Below are 14418 nucleotides of genomic sequence, written 5' to 3'. Positions count from 1 at the left end.
CCCCTTCCCGGCGTCCCTGACACGATTTATCGACAGGGCTTAGCCAAAACACCATGCGAAAGTCGAACTAAAGAAATCTCATGAACAAGTCGCCCTTTTATGATGACAAATAAGATCAGTTTTTTTGTCTGTATCTAAAAATATAGTTTCATCAAGAAGGTAGAAGCAGGTTGTCTTTGTAACGGCAACTCTCTTGCGGCACAATCAATAATGATTCAAGCAAGGCCGTCATGATAAGGAGGGGGCAGGGGTGGGAACGTCACACCCCCTTCCACCTGGAACGAGGGTCTATCATCAAATTTGTGCTGTTGTTGTCAAATCTCTGCTTCGATAGGAATTCATCTGAAACATACCACTTATAAAACATGTCAGGCCAATAGTGTAGGCAGAATTTTCTATCCTAATTCCAACGTAGTGAAATTCATTCGCGACGGTCCTGTTTCTGAACAGCGTATTGTTTTACGGCAATATGTTTAGCCCCCGTTTACACCAGCGAAAGTAGAACAGATATAAACTTGATCCTGACTTTTTATGACTTCTTATAGAATGAATAGGTCCTGCATTTACACAGACCTGTTGACCTAAAACGTTCAAATTCGGGAGATTTTAGGGTTTTTTCTTAAAAGGGGCAGATTTGGCAAAAAGCAAGGAGAACACAGCAATTTGTTGAAATTTCTAAACATGAAAGCAAATGGTTGCGTCGGGCAAACAGTTATATTTACAAAATATTCACGAGAAATGTCACCACAATGTTTTTGAATGTTTTTTGTCAAGTCATCAGCTTTTACAAAAAAGGTCATAAAGAAATTCATTGAGATAATTTTTCAGATGAAAACGCAGTCCTGCCAATGAAAATCTTCTTTGATGTCTGTGAAACATGATAAAAAACACAAGCTTTCGAAGGATTGCAGAACTCGATTGCCAATTAAATCGATTTATCAAATATGATATTTTATCACAAACTAATTAAATAGCATCATCATTATTATAATCATCATGAGATGTTTAAAAAAATGTGTTGTACCCAAGACTTCAAATAATTTTTTGTCTTCAGCGTAAAGAAATGAATTTAAGTAAGTTCTTTAAAGGCAGTCGGTCCACTCTGTGATTGGCTAGGATCTTCCTCTGTCTTTTTAACATAAAACATTAGTTATTGTGGGTGAACCCGACAAAAAATGCCTAATTTTTAAATCATCAAATCTGACGTTTGACACCAAAACAAAGTTCACCGCAACTCGCTCATGAAAAGTACGATATGGTGGATATTCAATCTGATTGGTTGCTTGTGCATCAAACCAATGATACATGAATATCATGGCCACGAAAAAACTCTGAAAAAATTAATACGCAGTTTAATAAAAAGAAACATCGATTTGGTGACAAAAGTCCCGGAACTGCATTAACTCCATAAACGTGAAAAACAGTGAGAGTTTCTTGCACAAAAATCGATCGAGACATCAAAAAATTCTGCGTCGCGAGATATCGTTTGATAGAATTTTTTAGTCCAAATTTTTCATTCAGCTAGACTTTGGGGAAACCAAGTCAATATTCCTGTCTTTGGCAAACCCAGTCGACTCTGCGGTAGGATAAACTTCTTTGAAACAGGGAGAAAAGTACAGTTTGGTATAGCAAAAAGTGACCAAAGGCCATAAAATCATGTAAAACAATACGATTTGCAAACAGTTGCTATTACACATTCTACACAATTGGCAATCAAATAGATTAAACTAGATTTGATCCTTAGAATCTTGCAAGGATATGCCCGAGAAAATGGGTACTCTCTTTGTAGTTCAATATTTAAAGCACTTTCTTCTTTTCAAATCCGTTCTAACTGACTATGAATTGTCCTTATACAATTTCAATTAGGCCAGTTAAATGTTGCTTAGCATACTTGTAAAAATTTACTCAATCTCCACAGAACCTCCAACAGCTTCAATTTGCTTTTTGATTTTTTCACTGTCTTCTTTTGAAAGCTTCTCTTTGATAACCTGTGGTACACTTTCAACAAACTTCTTTGCCTGTTGAAAAAGAATAAAGTAACACATTGATCACTTTATTTAAAAATATGCTTTTTGGTAGTAGCTAAACTGGACACAATCAATATAATTGTTGGCATTTTTGACTGTTGGTATCTTTGCCAAATGTAAAGTTGAAATAGAAAACAAAATTTGTGATTGAGCTGGGGCCTTCAAGATGAAAACTTGTTGAAGGGTACAAAGAACTGGTATTTAAAATACTTTTAACTCTTGATGACAGAAGATTTAAATCAAAACTTGAAAGACTTTTGTATAAGTACATAGGTCTTCTGTCTTGGTCTACTTTTTTCAACTGCTCTAGGAAAAACTGCCATGGGGCATGCTGCCATTGAATATGACTGACAGTTTCAAATAAAAAAGGTTCCATAAATCTGTGACCTGTAATTGAATTAGTACATAACAAACCTGAACCAAATTCATTTCTGGTAACAAGGCTTTGATTTCTTTGATCAGCTTTATTTTTGAACCGTCATCAAATTTTGTTAACTTTATAGTGAATTCTGTTTGCTCTTCCTTTTGTGGTTCAGGCTCAGCTTCCTTTGAAAATCATAAGATAAACAATAAATGAAAACCAATAACACAATTAATTTGTATCAAATTCAAAATAAAACACCATTTTCTCTCTTCAATACAAATACGTGCCATTACTAAGGCAAAGTATAAGAACAACAAATCCTATCATTTATTACATTTCTTACTTTCAGTTTTTAATGCTTGTTACCTACAAAATTATATATACAGGGTATCTCAATGCCTTCTCTTAGAGTTTCTTCCTGACTCAGTTACCAATTGAGAATGTTTCTTGCTGATAAAAATACACTTTGAATTACAACATTATCAGCTTATTTTTAGCCAATGTCCAAAAATAGGGCCTAAAGCACAATGCAAAAACTAATTATATAATGCCAATTTCCCTAATGTTCTACTGATTTCCAAAAGCTTAATTTCATTAAGTAAATAGTATCAAAGAGATATATCTTGAAAACTTTAACATAAAATGTGGAAAACAAAGACCAAAAAAATTCCCTATTCAAACAGGTAGCTGTCAACAATTGCAACTTTGAACAATTCTTTAAAGTCTTTAAGGCTATTATCACAATAGATTAAAGGTTTAAATATACAATCTGTCTGAACTGATCAGTTTCAACTTGATGTGTTTCAAAGACCAGCCTACCTACCTTCATTATCAGCCAAAATTGATTAGCTTTTGTAATTGTTTCGAAGTCACAATGAACAGTGTCTCAGAATTTCAAAAATTGGCTATAGCTTTTAACACCGTTAGATCAGCTGCAGCATGCATGACCACAAAGATAAGGGGAGAGGGCTATGTCCCCCTAGTTCTGGAATCTAATAAATCTTTCAGAAAATCTTGGTGGAAATTTTCAATCAATAAGCCAAAACAGAAACTTCTCTGCTCATATATTTTTAAGCTGAAGTTTTATCCTGGAAAAAGCCAACCTTCTCAAAGACTGAAGAGTCTTTATTGATTGATAAAAAACGATTGTTAGACAAATTCGGTTTTATCACTTTCAGTAGAACTGTCACTTTAAACAGATTGTGTATTTCTGCCTTACAAAATATATTCCACTGCATGACATACCTGAGCAGCAGGAGCTGCCATCATAGCCGCAGCTGACATCATGGGAGCATCCTGAATGTTCAAGGTTTCCTGAAATTAACATATTATTTCAAAAAGCAAGAATATTTGAAGGTATTCATAAGGGTTACATATGATTAAACAAGGCAACACAAAACACAATCAGAAAATATAAAGTAAGATAACCCAAGAGGGATACAACTGCAGTACAGATATGGCATTCAATGGAGAAGAGATTCTTAAACCATATAAAGGTCTATACCAAACAACTGATTGTTTGTTGGTCTATACCCAACAACATATTGTTTGTAAGTAATTTTCTATGTATTGCAACCTAGATGCAAATAGCATCTTTTTCATAAAACTGTAGGGACATTTGCAGACAAAATATAAAAATAAAGCACTATTTTTGGGGTTCTAGCCACCATTTAAGAAGGGTAAATTGCTTTTCTAACATTTTAAAAGCAATCCTAAAGTTGAAACAATATGAAAAGTAATTGTCAATAGTTTTAGTTAAACCAACCATACCTTTAGCAAACTATTTAGATCTGATACTTCTCCTAGCGTTAATTTAGATATTTCATTGACAATGTTTTGAATTTTTCCTGTGTACACTTTTGGTTGACCATCTTTTCCTGGTAATGGCATTGCATCTGCTGCTGCACAACATGACCTACATGAAAGTGATAATGCTCTTCTGGAAATTCTTTCTTGGTGTTGATGACTTTTCCATACTTGTCTGCAAGGAGAAATTTTTTTAATTAGACAATATTTTCTACTTTATCCAGTTCTAACATTATATTTTTGTGATTATAAAATTAATTCAACATATCTGGTCAGTGATTCTGAGGGAAATTTTTTTTCTTTTTTGAAAAATCTCCAGAGAAAATCTCCATAAGGGCTAGCAACAATGAAAAAAGATACCAAAGTAGAGAATCAAGAAACAGCAAGAAAAAGAGAAAGCAGGAACATTTTTGAATGAGAACTAAGGTGAACTAAGGAAATAAGGCATTTTTATAGCTATTATGGGTGTGCAGGATGCATCGAAACACAACAGTGAAGCAAACCTAAGTCAAATATCTTAGGTTTGCTTCTCAAGTGGGGCAAACTCTTAAAAACATTCAGCACAATGTATCTAGCAATAAAGACCCTATTCGATGATATGTCTACTCTTACCAAATCGTGAGTATTGTACCATATATTTATCCATGCACTACCTGAGAAAGTCTAGTAGTAGGGGAGAGCAGTGTTAAGATTTTTCACTTTGCAAGGGACACGCCGTCTACAAACTAACGATCGCGACAGAACTAATGCCTACTAATTGATTTCTAATAAAATTATCTAATTTGTCATAAATGCAAATGAATCACCTTGCAAATGACAGAGAAGGAGTTCTTCGAAGAGCTCGATGCATCATGTCAAAAGTTTGGACTGCAGACGCCATATTCCTTCTGCATGTGAGGCAGGATATGAGCGAGGCTAGGTTGAAAGCGAGATTCAAATACGGAGGGGATCCCTAATCAGTGGGAGGAGATTGCTTTCCCAAACGTAACCACCGCCCCCACCCCTCGAAAAAACCCTCACCCTAGAAATATAAATTGTCAGAAAGCCCCCTCGAATAAGCCCCCACTGCTACCGTGAATCCTCGAATTGCCCCCCCTCGATTTGTTGATTTTTGCCATCTGATGTTGCCTGTGGCGTTTTATTGAATTACCCCAAAAATTCGCACTTTTGGTAAAGATTAATTAGATGTTCATAAAGAAATTCCTACTAAAAATACGAGGTCTTTTTATAATGTCTTCATTATGTACAGCGAGTTCCAAAAGATCTTTTATTTGGCATGTTTCAGATAATTTTATAAGCCCCCCTTGTATATGCCCCCTTGAATAACCAACCGCTCATCCAAAAGCATAAAAAATAAATAAACGCCCAGGGGCCTAATTCGAGAGTTTACGGTAATCACTTTTAGCATTTGTTATAGTACATGCTAGACATGTTTTAATTAAACAAATACCCTCGCAGTAGTACGAATGCCTTACAGAGTAAACAAAAAATAGAGTTTGGGGAAAGTCTAAGTACATGCATACCATCAATGTCATGCCTTCATTATCATATGTATAGACATACCTTCAATGAGAAAGATACCATTCCTAGTCCTTGTTTAAATTCCTTGTTTTTACCTGGTCGTTCCCTGTGTAGTGGGCAGCACATGGTAGCACTCTTCTTACGTATGGATAAACGCTTCCTTCTAGCACTAAGAGTAAATTATCCTTGCAAAGTAATTTCGTACACAGCAATTTCGTAATTTTTTTACACAATAAACACTGAAAATTATTGCAAGTTGTGGGCTGCAACATTGAAGTAGCAGATTTATAAAATTTATTGATAGATTTGTAAAATCAACGACTAAGACAGATTTGTAAAATCAATTTTAAAAATTCATCTGTTTTCTAATGAATGTGAAACCCTAGTTTTTCTGGTAAAATAATTTGTCTCACATTAGTCAATTTTAATTAGCTGTTATTTGCTGATTCACTTTAAGATAAAAAACATGGGTTGCTGTTTATCTAATGAATGGGCCCTTCCTTTAGAAAATTTATCTGCTTAATTATTTCCCTTTTATACTCGTTGCTGTTTGCTATAAAAAGAATATATAATAATTCTTAATGTAATTAGAAGAATTTTACAAGATATCAAATTGATAAAAATTTACATGACAGAGTTACACAGCTTGTTGTCAGTAAAAACAAATTTCTAGAAAATTATATTTTGAACGATATAACCTGAAATAACACCATGGAATACATTTACTGATGCAGAACTAGCCAACGAATTTCGACCTCTAAAAAACTGCATTAAATTTCGAAATTCAATTATAGATGGCATGCTGTACACTCTCATCTAAAATTCTATGATTTTGAGTTTTTTTCGTTGAATCAAAAAAACTTTTAGCGCATTAAGTCTAAGGATACCAAGATTTGGTCAACTCACCTAGCTCTTATCGTCTATTTCTTTAGTAGGGGAAGTCATTAACTGTAACCTTATGCAAAAAATTGACTAGCGAAATAAATGAATGTGAATCTGAAAATGGCTTTGAAAAAAGTGTCAGACGAAAAACTTTGAAGTTGACATTGTACTGCAAAAAAACAGTGCAATTGTTTGTGCACGTTAGCAAAAAAGGAGAATTTGATTGTGATAATTAGAAGCAAAAAGTGTTATTCAATACAGTGTTATTTGTAGCTGCAGTAAAAGTATTGCAGTAGAATCCAACTACCAGGAACTTCATTTATGCTCCATTTACGAACTTCTCGCTATTACGAACTAGAAATATGGTCCCTTTAAATGTTCCCTGGATACCGAACTCCCGATATACGGCATTTCAACTATTATAAGATTTTCTTGGCCCACGCACAACTTGAAATAGCTTGATTCCACTGCATATCGTGTATTCCACTGCAATTTCCCTCTACAGTCTCTTAGCTCCGCATTCCTGTATTACTCATCCTATGTCATTTTCCTTCTACCAGCCAATATTTACCTGCTCATGCCCAGAGCAAACGTTACTTCAGATCTCCTGTACTTAAATGTACGTAATTCTAGTTGATTTAGTCAGTTGAGAAAATTCATAGAAAGTTCTATTAACAAGCTAAGTTACAAAGATCTCATTCTCGCATCATCTTCAAAGATTGTCTTTCTCGCCGAGTTGGACGCAACAGGCCAGTCACAGATGGCTGGTTTAACTAAACTTTGAAGGAAATACTTTGAAATTTGTCATAAAAAATGTGCGTGTATCTAGAGGAGATTTCGAGAATATATGACGAGATAATGACCTCCGTCCAATTCCCGAACCCGGAGGTCCTCATTGCCTCCGTCTCGCTAGAAGCACTGACGGCCGTGGAAAAATTTATATATTTTTGCTTTAGAACTTTCTCGGTTTTTAAAAAATTTATTTTTAAACTTCTTGACTTTTAAAGCAACATTTTTTAATCAGCATTAAATTTCCTTTGAAATATAGGGTATATAAAGTATTTAAACATACTGTTTATCGGTCTGTCATAGAGTGCACGAGGCTGTTTAGGCAGAGCTGTAGACATAACTCAGATTAGCAGCCTAGAACCAAAATGTTCTAAAAACCAATAGTGTTGTATGAACAATTGTATGTACTAATAAAAATGAAATCAAAAGGAAACAAAAAGCAATATTTCGATGAAATTTTGTCTTTTGATTAAAAGAGCAATCTTCCTTAAAAGTTAAACAGCAAATTTAACGAGCAGCTAACACAGCGAGAGTGAGTATGAGACTGAGACAATTGCACAATGTTTTGATGCTTTAAATGGTTTATAGAAAATACACTCCAGCATTAAACTGCAAAATCAGATGGTCTAACAGTCGCCAAGCACACAAAGTTAAACTGTTAAGATAATGATGCCTTTGTCTCTTCCCTAGAGCGACAAAAAGCTGTTATCTAATTATTATAAGGATTTCTTACGAAAGTAATCCACCAGTCACATCTTAATTCAAATATCAAGGATGTTGTGAGTGAGGGAATCGCCAAAATAAAGCACTAAATCTGTTTGGATATCACAGCACAAAATCTAAATGCTCGGTTAAAAATTCATTGTGAATTGTGAATTCATTGTGTTCCTTAGAAATCTTAAAAAAGGTCTCAAAATGCTGAAAACATAAAGCATGTGAGAAAATCCTTAGAAAAATTAGCTGCATCTAATTAAGAAAATGTATAATTAAATAGGAGAATAAGTTTTGGAATACTAGATAAAACGGAAAAATTGTGAACTGCATCAAGTCTGAATAAATTTTGAAGTAAAGTTTGCATCAAACTCTTAAATGATCAGAAATATTAAATTTTAAAGCAAAACAATAAATTAAGTTCCACGTAGCAAATAATGTCCTGTTCTTGAGAGACTAATCAACAAGAGCTGTCGTTGTTGATGTTGAGTTCTTTCTTGGCCACAAAACCTATAATGATTAATGCTAGTTAAGTATTCGAAATAAGAAAATGGCTTTGAAAAAGGAAAATATTTTTAAGCAAATATCAAGAAAGCAATTTCGTCTGACACTCCTCAGAGCATAACACAAAACTTCACAATACTCTGAGGAGTATCAACCGAAAGAGCTTTCAGTATGCTACAAAATGTTTGCTTTTTTCACAGCAATTTTCAAACTTTGTACCGCCAGAAATTTTTCGTATTCGAAATATGTACACAAATAACAATTTTGTTAATAATGTTTAAGACCACAGTAATGTGTTGGCTTTTTGTACAGAACAAAGCAGTGACGTGGAGCCTCGTTTAGAAGTTCGTTGTTTTTTATTAGGGGCTGATTTGAGGCTGTGCTTTTGTTCCCACCTTTATTCGAGATACACTACAAATGATTTAAATTATATTGAAATATGTTAAAATGAACAGTAATAGGGCTTGATTGCTGTGGAAGTGTGAATTAACTAAGTCACTCACTATATTTAGTCATGTCAATTATCTCCGTGATGGCGAGCGTGAAGACAACTGGATTGTTTCTGGACTTGTTGTAAATTCACTAGAAAAAATGGAAAGGTTTTAATTGACAAAGAATCGTTAAATACTCTTGTGCGACCATCATGCTTTGCGATTATAGTTCAAAAACTGGCCTAATATCGCACTTTCTAGCACAGATAAAGACTTCGTGCAACCACCTTCACCCTGCAAACCGTAAGTCAATCAGATGTGTTTATCAAGAGGCTCTAAAGGCACAAGTCAACAAGATTTTGCAGCAATTTTGCCAGGCGTGTACGTTTCTCCATTTACACTGATTCGTTGTCTTCAAAGGCGCACATTTCAGAATTTCTATGTTCCAATGAAGACGGGCTTGATATAATCATAGGCACAAGCACAATAATATCGAAACCGTCGTTTCTTTCTACCCATGTGTTCGTACTTGTGTTGCTATTCAGCTAAGCCTTTTGCTTGTATTTAGTCCAAATTAACACCAAGCCTTTTCCTTTACCAATGTGCATATGCTTTTATTGCTAGAGAGAACCGAACGTTAAAACATGATTTTATGCTGAGAGCTTACTGTTCTGAAGTTTTATGTCTCTCGTAAGCAAATACCCCTGCCTCAGAATCATCGTGCAAATGACACCCCTGTAACTCACCTCTCGTGTTCGATCTTGATGGTGCGTGTATCGGTCGTAACTTTGCCTTCGATAAAGTCAAGTCCACGTGTCTTGTACATAAGCGCCTTAACAGCGGCATCAGCTCGCTCAGTCGCATCTTCAACATCGACTTGGGCATGCTTGTATCTTGAAGTCAGGATCATGGCTGAGGACTCCTGATAGAAAGATTTGAACCATCGTAAATCAGAAGAGCGCAGCAAAAAAGGCGAAAAGAAGTAACAAGGAGAATTGCGTTTGACAAGCAACTTGGGACAGAAGCCCCTGGAAAATGAAGCACATGATCTACCGGTGAAGCTGTTATTCATCAATGTTTGACTTAGCACTACTTTAATAAAACCATCGTTAAGTTTTCTTGATAATTCGTAGTTGGATAAAATACTACTGCTCAGTTGTCTGGTGATTGCATTTAGCTCGAAACTTGGAGTAGCAGCTCAGAACCGCCCTGTTCTATTGGCTTAAAGCGTGTACAGCTCTGCCTATACGACGTTACGACAGACCGGTGAAAAGCAACTTTTAAAAGAACCTATTTATAAAATGAAGACATAAGTGAATTGAGAATGGAGGGTAAATATGGGAAGACATTCAAAGATACATACTGCAGATTCTAGCTGTGCCCTCATTTTCTTCATTTTTATTTGTAAGGCCTCGTTTTCAGCACGGGCAACCTCAGCTGCATTCTTCCACTCTTCCAACTCAATCTCCAATGTCGTAACTCGTCTTTCGTACCGTTCTTCAAACCTTTGGAAACCTTTCGTCTGGTGAAGAATGCTTGAAAGATCTTCTTCCAGCTCAGCGTTCTATGGAAAAGAGTATAAGGAACATGAATACCTTAAATTGGCTTCAATTAAGGATTTGCAACTGCATACTATATTATAGTGTCGAAACAGCTGTAACAAATAAGCATGAGCAGTACTTTGTGTATCTTGTAATAAAGTAGCAGAAAAGTATGAGACACATAGTAGTGGAATTTTAGACCTGATTGGGGTAAGACAAGGCTCGATCCTTGCTGCAATTTCAATTTACTCACATTCATTACTCAACTCTTTGATATTTATCTAACACGTTAAGAAAAGGGAAAACACTGGCAAATTACCTGGCGTTGCAAATTCTTGACCGTATTCTTCAACTGCTTTACGTCAACGTCCTCTAATCCAGATAGACGGATTTGTGTCTCTCTAAGCTCCTTCTCAGCGTTGTCCCTTGCACGTCTCATTTCACCCTCAAGCTCCATGTACTTCTTCAGATTCAGATTCACCTCGTTGAGCTGCAATCAGAAGCCTTGCTAGTTCAGGATATAGCAATCAACAAATCAGAAAATCGATATCAAAATAAGTGAATGGTATGATTTGATATGGTGACCAGTAAATCACAAAAATCGATATTGTAATCAGTGAATCACAGCAATTGATATTGAAATCATCGAATCACAAAAATTGACTTTGCAGTCAGTGAATCATCGAATTGATTTTAGAATCAGTAAACGACAGAAATCAATATTGCAATCAGAGAAAAATGGTAGTTTCAGTGCAAAACATTCCCGGCGTAGAGCTGGAATTTAAAAACAATTGACAGATACCAAAACCATCTGTCAGTCAACTATTGACCAATCAAAAAGCATCAAAGTGGCATAATGATCATTGATTGGCTCATTGTGTATTTGAGCCATTTTAGTTTATGTCAATTTCATCTGAGCAATGGCACACCTAATTATAAGCAGCCTTTGTTATTAAGATAATAAGCAAAACGTATTATTTAGGTTTAGGCCTATTTTCCCCCGTCTAGTAGTACCCTTCAATTTTATGTGACTGATTCATCGTTATAAGATATACTTGCACTTTAAAAATATTTTTCTGCAAACTGAAAAATTCTTTTATATTGAAATCTCACTGAAGAAAACCATAAAATGAGTTTCAAAATCGAATGATCATTGTACCTCAGCAACGGCATTTCTCGCTCTTTCATCGGAAATTCGAACTTTGATTTCCATTTCTTCAATATCAGCCTTCATGTTATCAATTTCGATCACATTTCTGAGTCTCAACGACTCCAAATCAGCTGTTCTAAGCTCGATGTTGTTGAGCTTGAAGTGACTATCTTCGGCTTCTCCCGCAAAATTCTTCTTCATTCTTTCAGCCTAAAGCAAGCACACCGATGGCGTAGTTTAATAAAATTGCGATTGAAAGCTTGTTGGGTCTTGCAAAACTCAGCTTAGTTAGAAGCGTTTAATTGATCATTTGCTATAAAAGTAGCTCTGAGAATTTGAAGATATATATGGTATCGGTATCAGATGCTAATAATTTTCATGGTGAACATTATTTAAAATTCTTATTAAGGCGACAATGTGGTTTTTTAAAAGTAAATTGAGAAAAAGTTACAAATCGAAGGAGTGTGATGTAGCGACTTGATAAAAGAAAGATAGGAAGCAATTCTACTAATTTTTAAATCGATTATTTAAAATTGCATATTTCATAAAACAACCAAAATACTTAAGAGTAAATGGATGTCGTCCGACTCAAAGAGGCTTATTAACAATTGATCGTTTTTCTAATCAATATAAAAACCAGCCGTGTTCGATTACTCGTGATATATGCACAGGTTTTGAAAGCAAAAGAGACGCATGCTAGACTGCAAGAGTAAATAAACAAAACACTTTTTCGGCCACCCGAAATCTAAAAACTGAGCGTTTTGACAAACTGTCAGTCTTTGTTGTTTTGAAAAACCAAACAAGATTCCAAATCTCACTAGATGAAACTAGCTCCGACACGAATACAATAGATTTACACGTTGAAATTTATGGCGATGCAAGACTCTGTTTTGGAGCTTCTTCTATTGATGACAGTGATAATAACTACAGATTATTTACAAATGCATTAATAGAGTTGGGTATTGATTAATGCTGACCAGTAGCAAAATAGAAGAAGCTCCCATGACTTTAGGATAGAACTTACTCTCTCTAAACCCTCCCGAAGCAGATCGATTTGCTTGAAGCATTCGCGGTACCTCTTCTCGGCACGTGCAAGAGCTTGGCGTGTATGTTCGTGGCAGACTCTTTCATCTTCACATGCAGCAACTGCATCCTGTCGAAGTTGATGAAGAAGAATATTTACAGTTTATGATTCATTATAGATAAAGTATATATCCTTCGTATTTCATCGGTTCCAGATATATGAAAAATACTTTTTTCTGTTGGATCATAATATATATGAGAGCAGATAAACTTCTGTTATCTGACGCAATCATCAAATTTGGCGATTCATAAAAGAGGGGAAAAAACTATTTACCTTCAATCTAATTTGTAGCTTTCTGTTGTTCTTCGAGAATTCAGAGTTGGACTGAAAAAAGCCAAAGCATTTAAAAAACAAACTCTACTATATCCAAAAAAATTTAAGCTGGCTATTTGATGGATACTACTCAGCAATGCTAAAACATTGCCAAAACATGCTTTAGTACTTGCTTTTGGAGGGAAAACATTGCAGGTAGAGTAAAAACCCATTCTAAGAGCCTCCTACATTTACAAGAACGTGAAGGCTAAACAGAGAAGTACCACTTTAATAAGCACAATGTTTGCCCTAATGAAAAAAGGTTCATATTTGAATAGCTGAAAATAACATTAACTTCTTTTTTCAGTTTAGATGCCTGAACAGCAGCAAAATCAACACAAAATTCAGAAAAGTCAGTATTTAAGGCTGAGGTTTCAGAATGATGGCGTAAAAGAAAACATTAGAGTGCAATTGGAAAGCACCAAATTTATTAAAATCTAAACACTAGATTGATTTAAGACACTTATTTACTAAGAACTTTTCTAGGATAAGCTGGAAAACGTAGGTTCTTATATACGAGCTTCTATGAAATAAAGTACTGAGAGAAGATCCTTAATCATTTTGGGCCGTTGACATAAATTAGACAGCAACTTCTATCACAATTCAGCAAGTACAAACTAGGCTACGTAGTTTGTGCTAGGCTAGTACTTTGCAATGTAGTATTTTACTCTTACGACTGTGATCGGAAATAAAAGGGACACTTTTCCCTCTTGAAAGCAAAGTTTCTTTTCTTGGAAGGCTGAAACCCAAAAAGGACTAAGTGAAAGGACTTCGACGATGCCAGTTCAAGGATTGGGCTAATGCCTTGAAGTTAATAGTAAGAATAACGTGAAAATCATGAAAAAAATGAGAAGTTAAATAACTAAAAATTAGGCCATACCGCGCTGAGAACTTCAATTTGAGCTTGCAACTGAGCGAGAAGGTCTGTCATTCTAGCTTTGTGCTTAGCATAATCAGCCAGCGCCTGTCTCTCAAGCTCTAAGTCTTCTTTCAAATCTCGTATCTGCCTTTCGTAAGACTTTCTGCATAAAACAGAGCACTGTACTGGTAACAATGGTTGCTTTTGCAAGACAAATTGTCAATTGAAGAAAAAACTATAAATTCCAAGAAAGGAACTATCAAATTTAAAAAACTGGCAAAAATTCAAGATAGTCTTTACATAGGCCTTAAGTAAAAAAATGTTCGAAATTCAGTTTATTGATTCTTGCACATTCGAAGTTTTTGAAGATTGCTATTAGACTTAAGTAAGATTGAGCTGCTTCGTGTAAGTAAGCTGCTTCAGAATTAACACCCTAC

At 35.2% G+C, this 14418-nt stretch overlaps 2 protein-coding genes across 6 annotated transcripts in view; both read right to left on the bottom strand.

The window, feature by feature from the left end:
* Nucleotides 1-1619: 1619 nt before the first annotated feature.
* Nucleotides 1620-5144, bottom strand: LOC135691578 (uncharacterized). Its single transcript, XM_065209467.2, has 5 exons — nt 5004-5144; nt 4162-4372; nt 3637-3705; nt 2442-2573; nt 1620-2018 (listed from the first exon to the last, which is right to left on the bottom strand). Exons 1-5 carry the CDS (start codon nt 5075-5077, stop codon nt 1902-1904), a joined length of 603 nt encoding a protein of 200 aa, XP_065065539.1. The 5' UTR covers nt 5078-5144; the 3' UTR covers nt 1620-1901.
* Nucleotides 5145-7952: 2808 nt separating this feature from the next.
* The window catches only part of LOC135691566 (uncharacterized), a 42902-nt gene continuing 36436 nt past the window's right edge, over nt 7953-14418 (bottom strand). For all 5 annotated transcript variants that reach the window (XM_065209449.2, XM_089112000.1, XM_065209447.2 and 2 more), the window contains 9 exons: nt 14003-14144; nt 13084-13134; nt 12751-12879; nt 11736-11936; nt 10896-11066; nt 10399-10599; nt 9782-9957; nt 9108-9186; nt 7953-8610 (listed from right to left, as the gene is read on the bottom strand). In XM_065209449.2, coding sequence (XP_065065521.2) covers nt 9126-9186; nt 9782-9957; nt 10399-10599; nt 10896-11066; nt 11736-11936; nt 12751-12879; nt 13084-13134; nt 14003-14144 — 1132 coding nt within the window. In that variant the 3' untranslated portion in view covers nt 7953-8610; nt 9108-9125. The remainder of the gene's footprint in view (nt 8611-9107; nt 9187-9781; nt 9958-10398; nt 10600-10895; nt 11067-11735; nt 11937-12750; nt 12880-13083; nt 13135-14002; nt 14145-14418) is intronic.

The sequence above is a fragment of the Rhopilema esculentum genome, chromosome 13 (genome assembly GCF_057945365.1).
Source record: "Rhopilema esculentum isolate cy_ngs chromosome 13, ASM5794536v1, whole genome shotgun sequence".
Lineage (NCBI taxonomy): Eukaryota > Metazoa > Cnidaria > Scyphozoa > Rhizostomeae > Rhizostomatidae > Rhopilema > Rhopilema esculentum.
The sequence above is the reverse complement of the archived record's forward strand: the minus strand, read 5'-3'. Positions and strand labels throughout refer to the sequence as shown.

Excerpts from the sequence above, each read along its gene's own strand:
- LOC135691578 (XM_065209467.2), bottom strand. The coding sequence starts at position 5,077 with ATGGCGTCTGCAGTCCAAACTTTTGACATGATGCATCGAGCTCTTCGA. Across the intron at positions 4,373-5,003 it reads CCTTCTCTGTCATTTGCAAG|ACAAGTATGGAAAAGTCATC; the intron begins GTGATTCATTTG and ends TTCTCCTTGCAG. Across the intron at positions 2,019-2,441 it reads CAGAAATGAATTTGGTTCAG|GCAAAGAAGTTTGTTGAAAG; the intron begins GTTTGTTATGTA and ends CTTTTTCAACAG.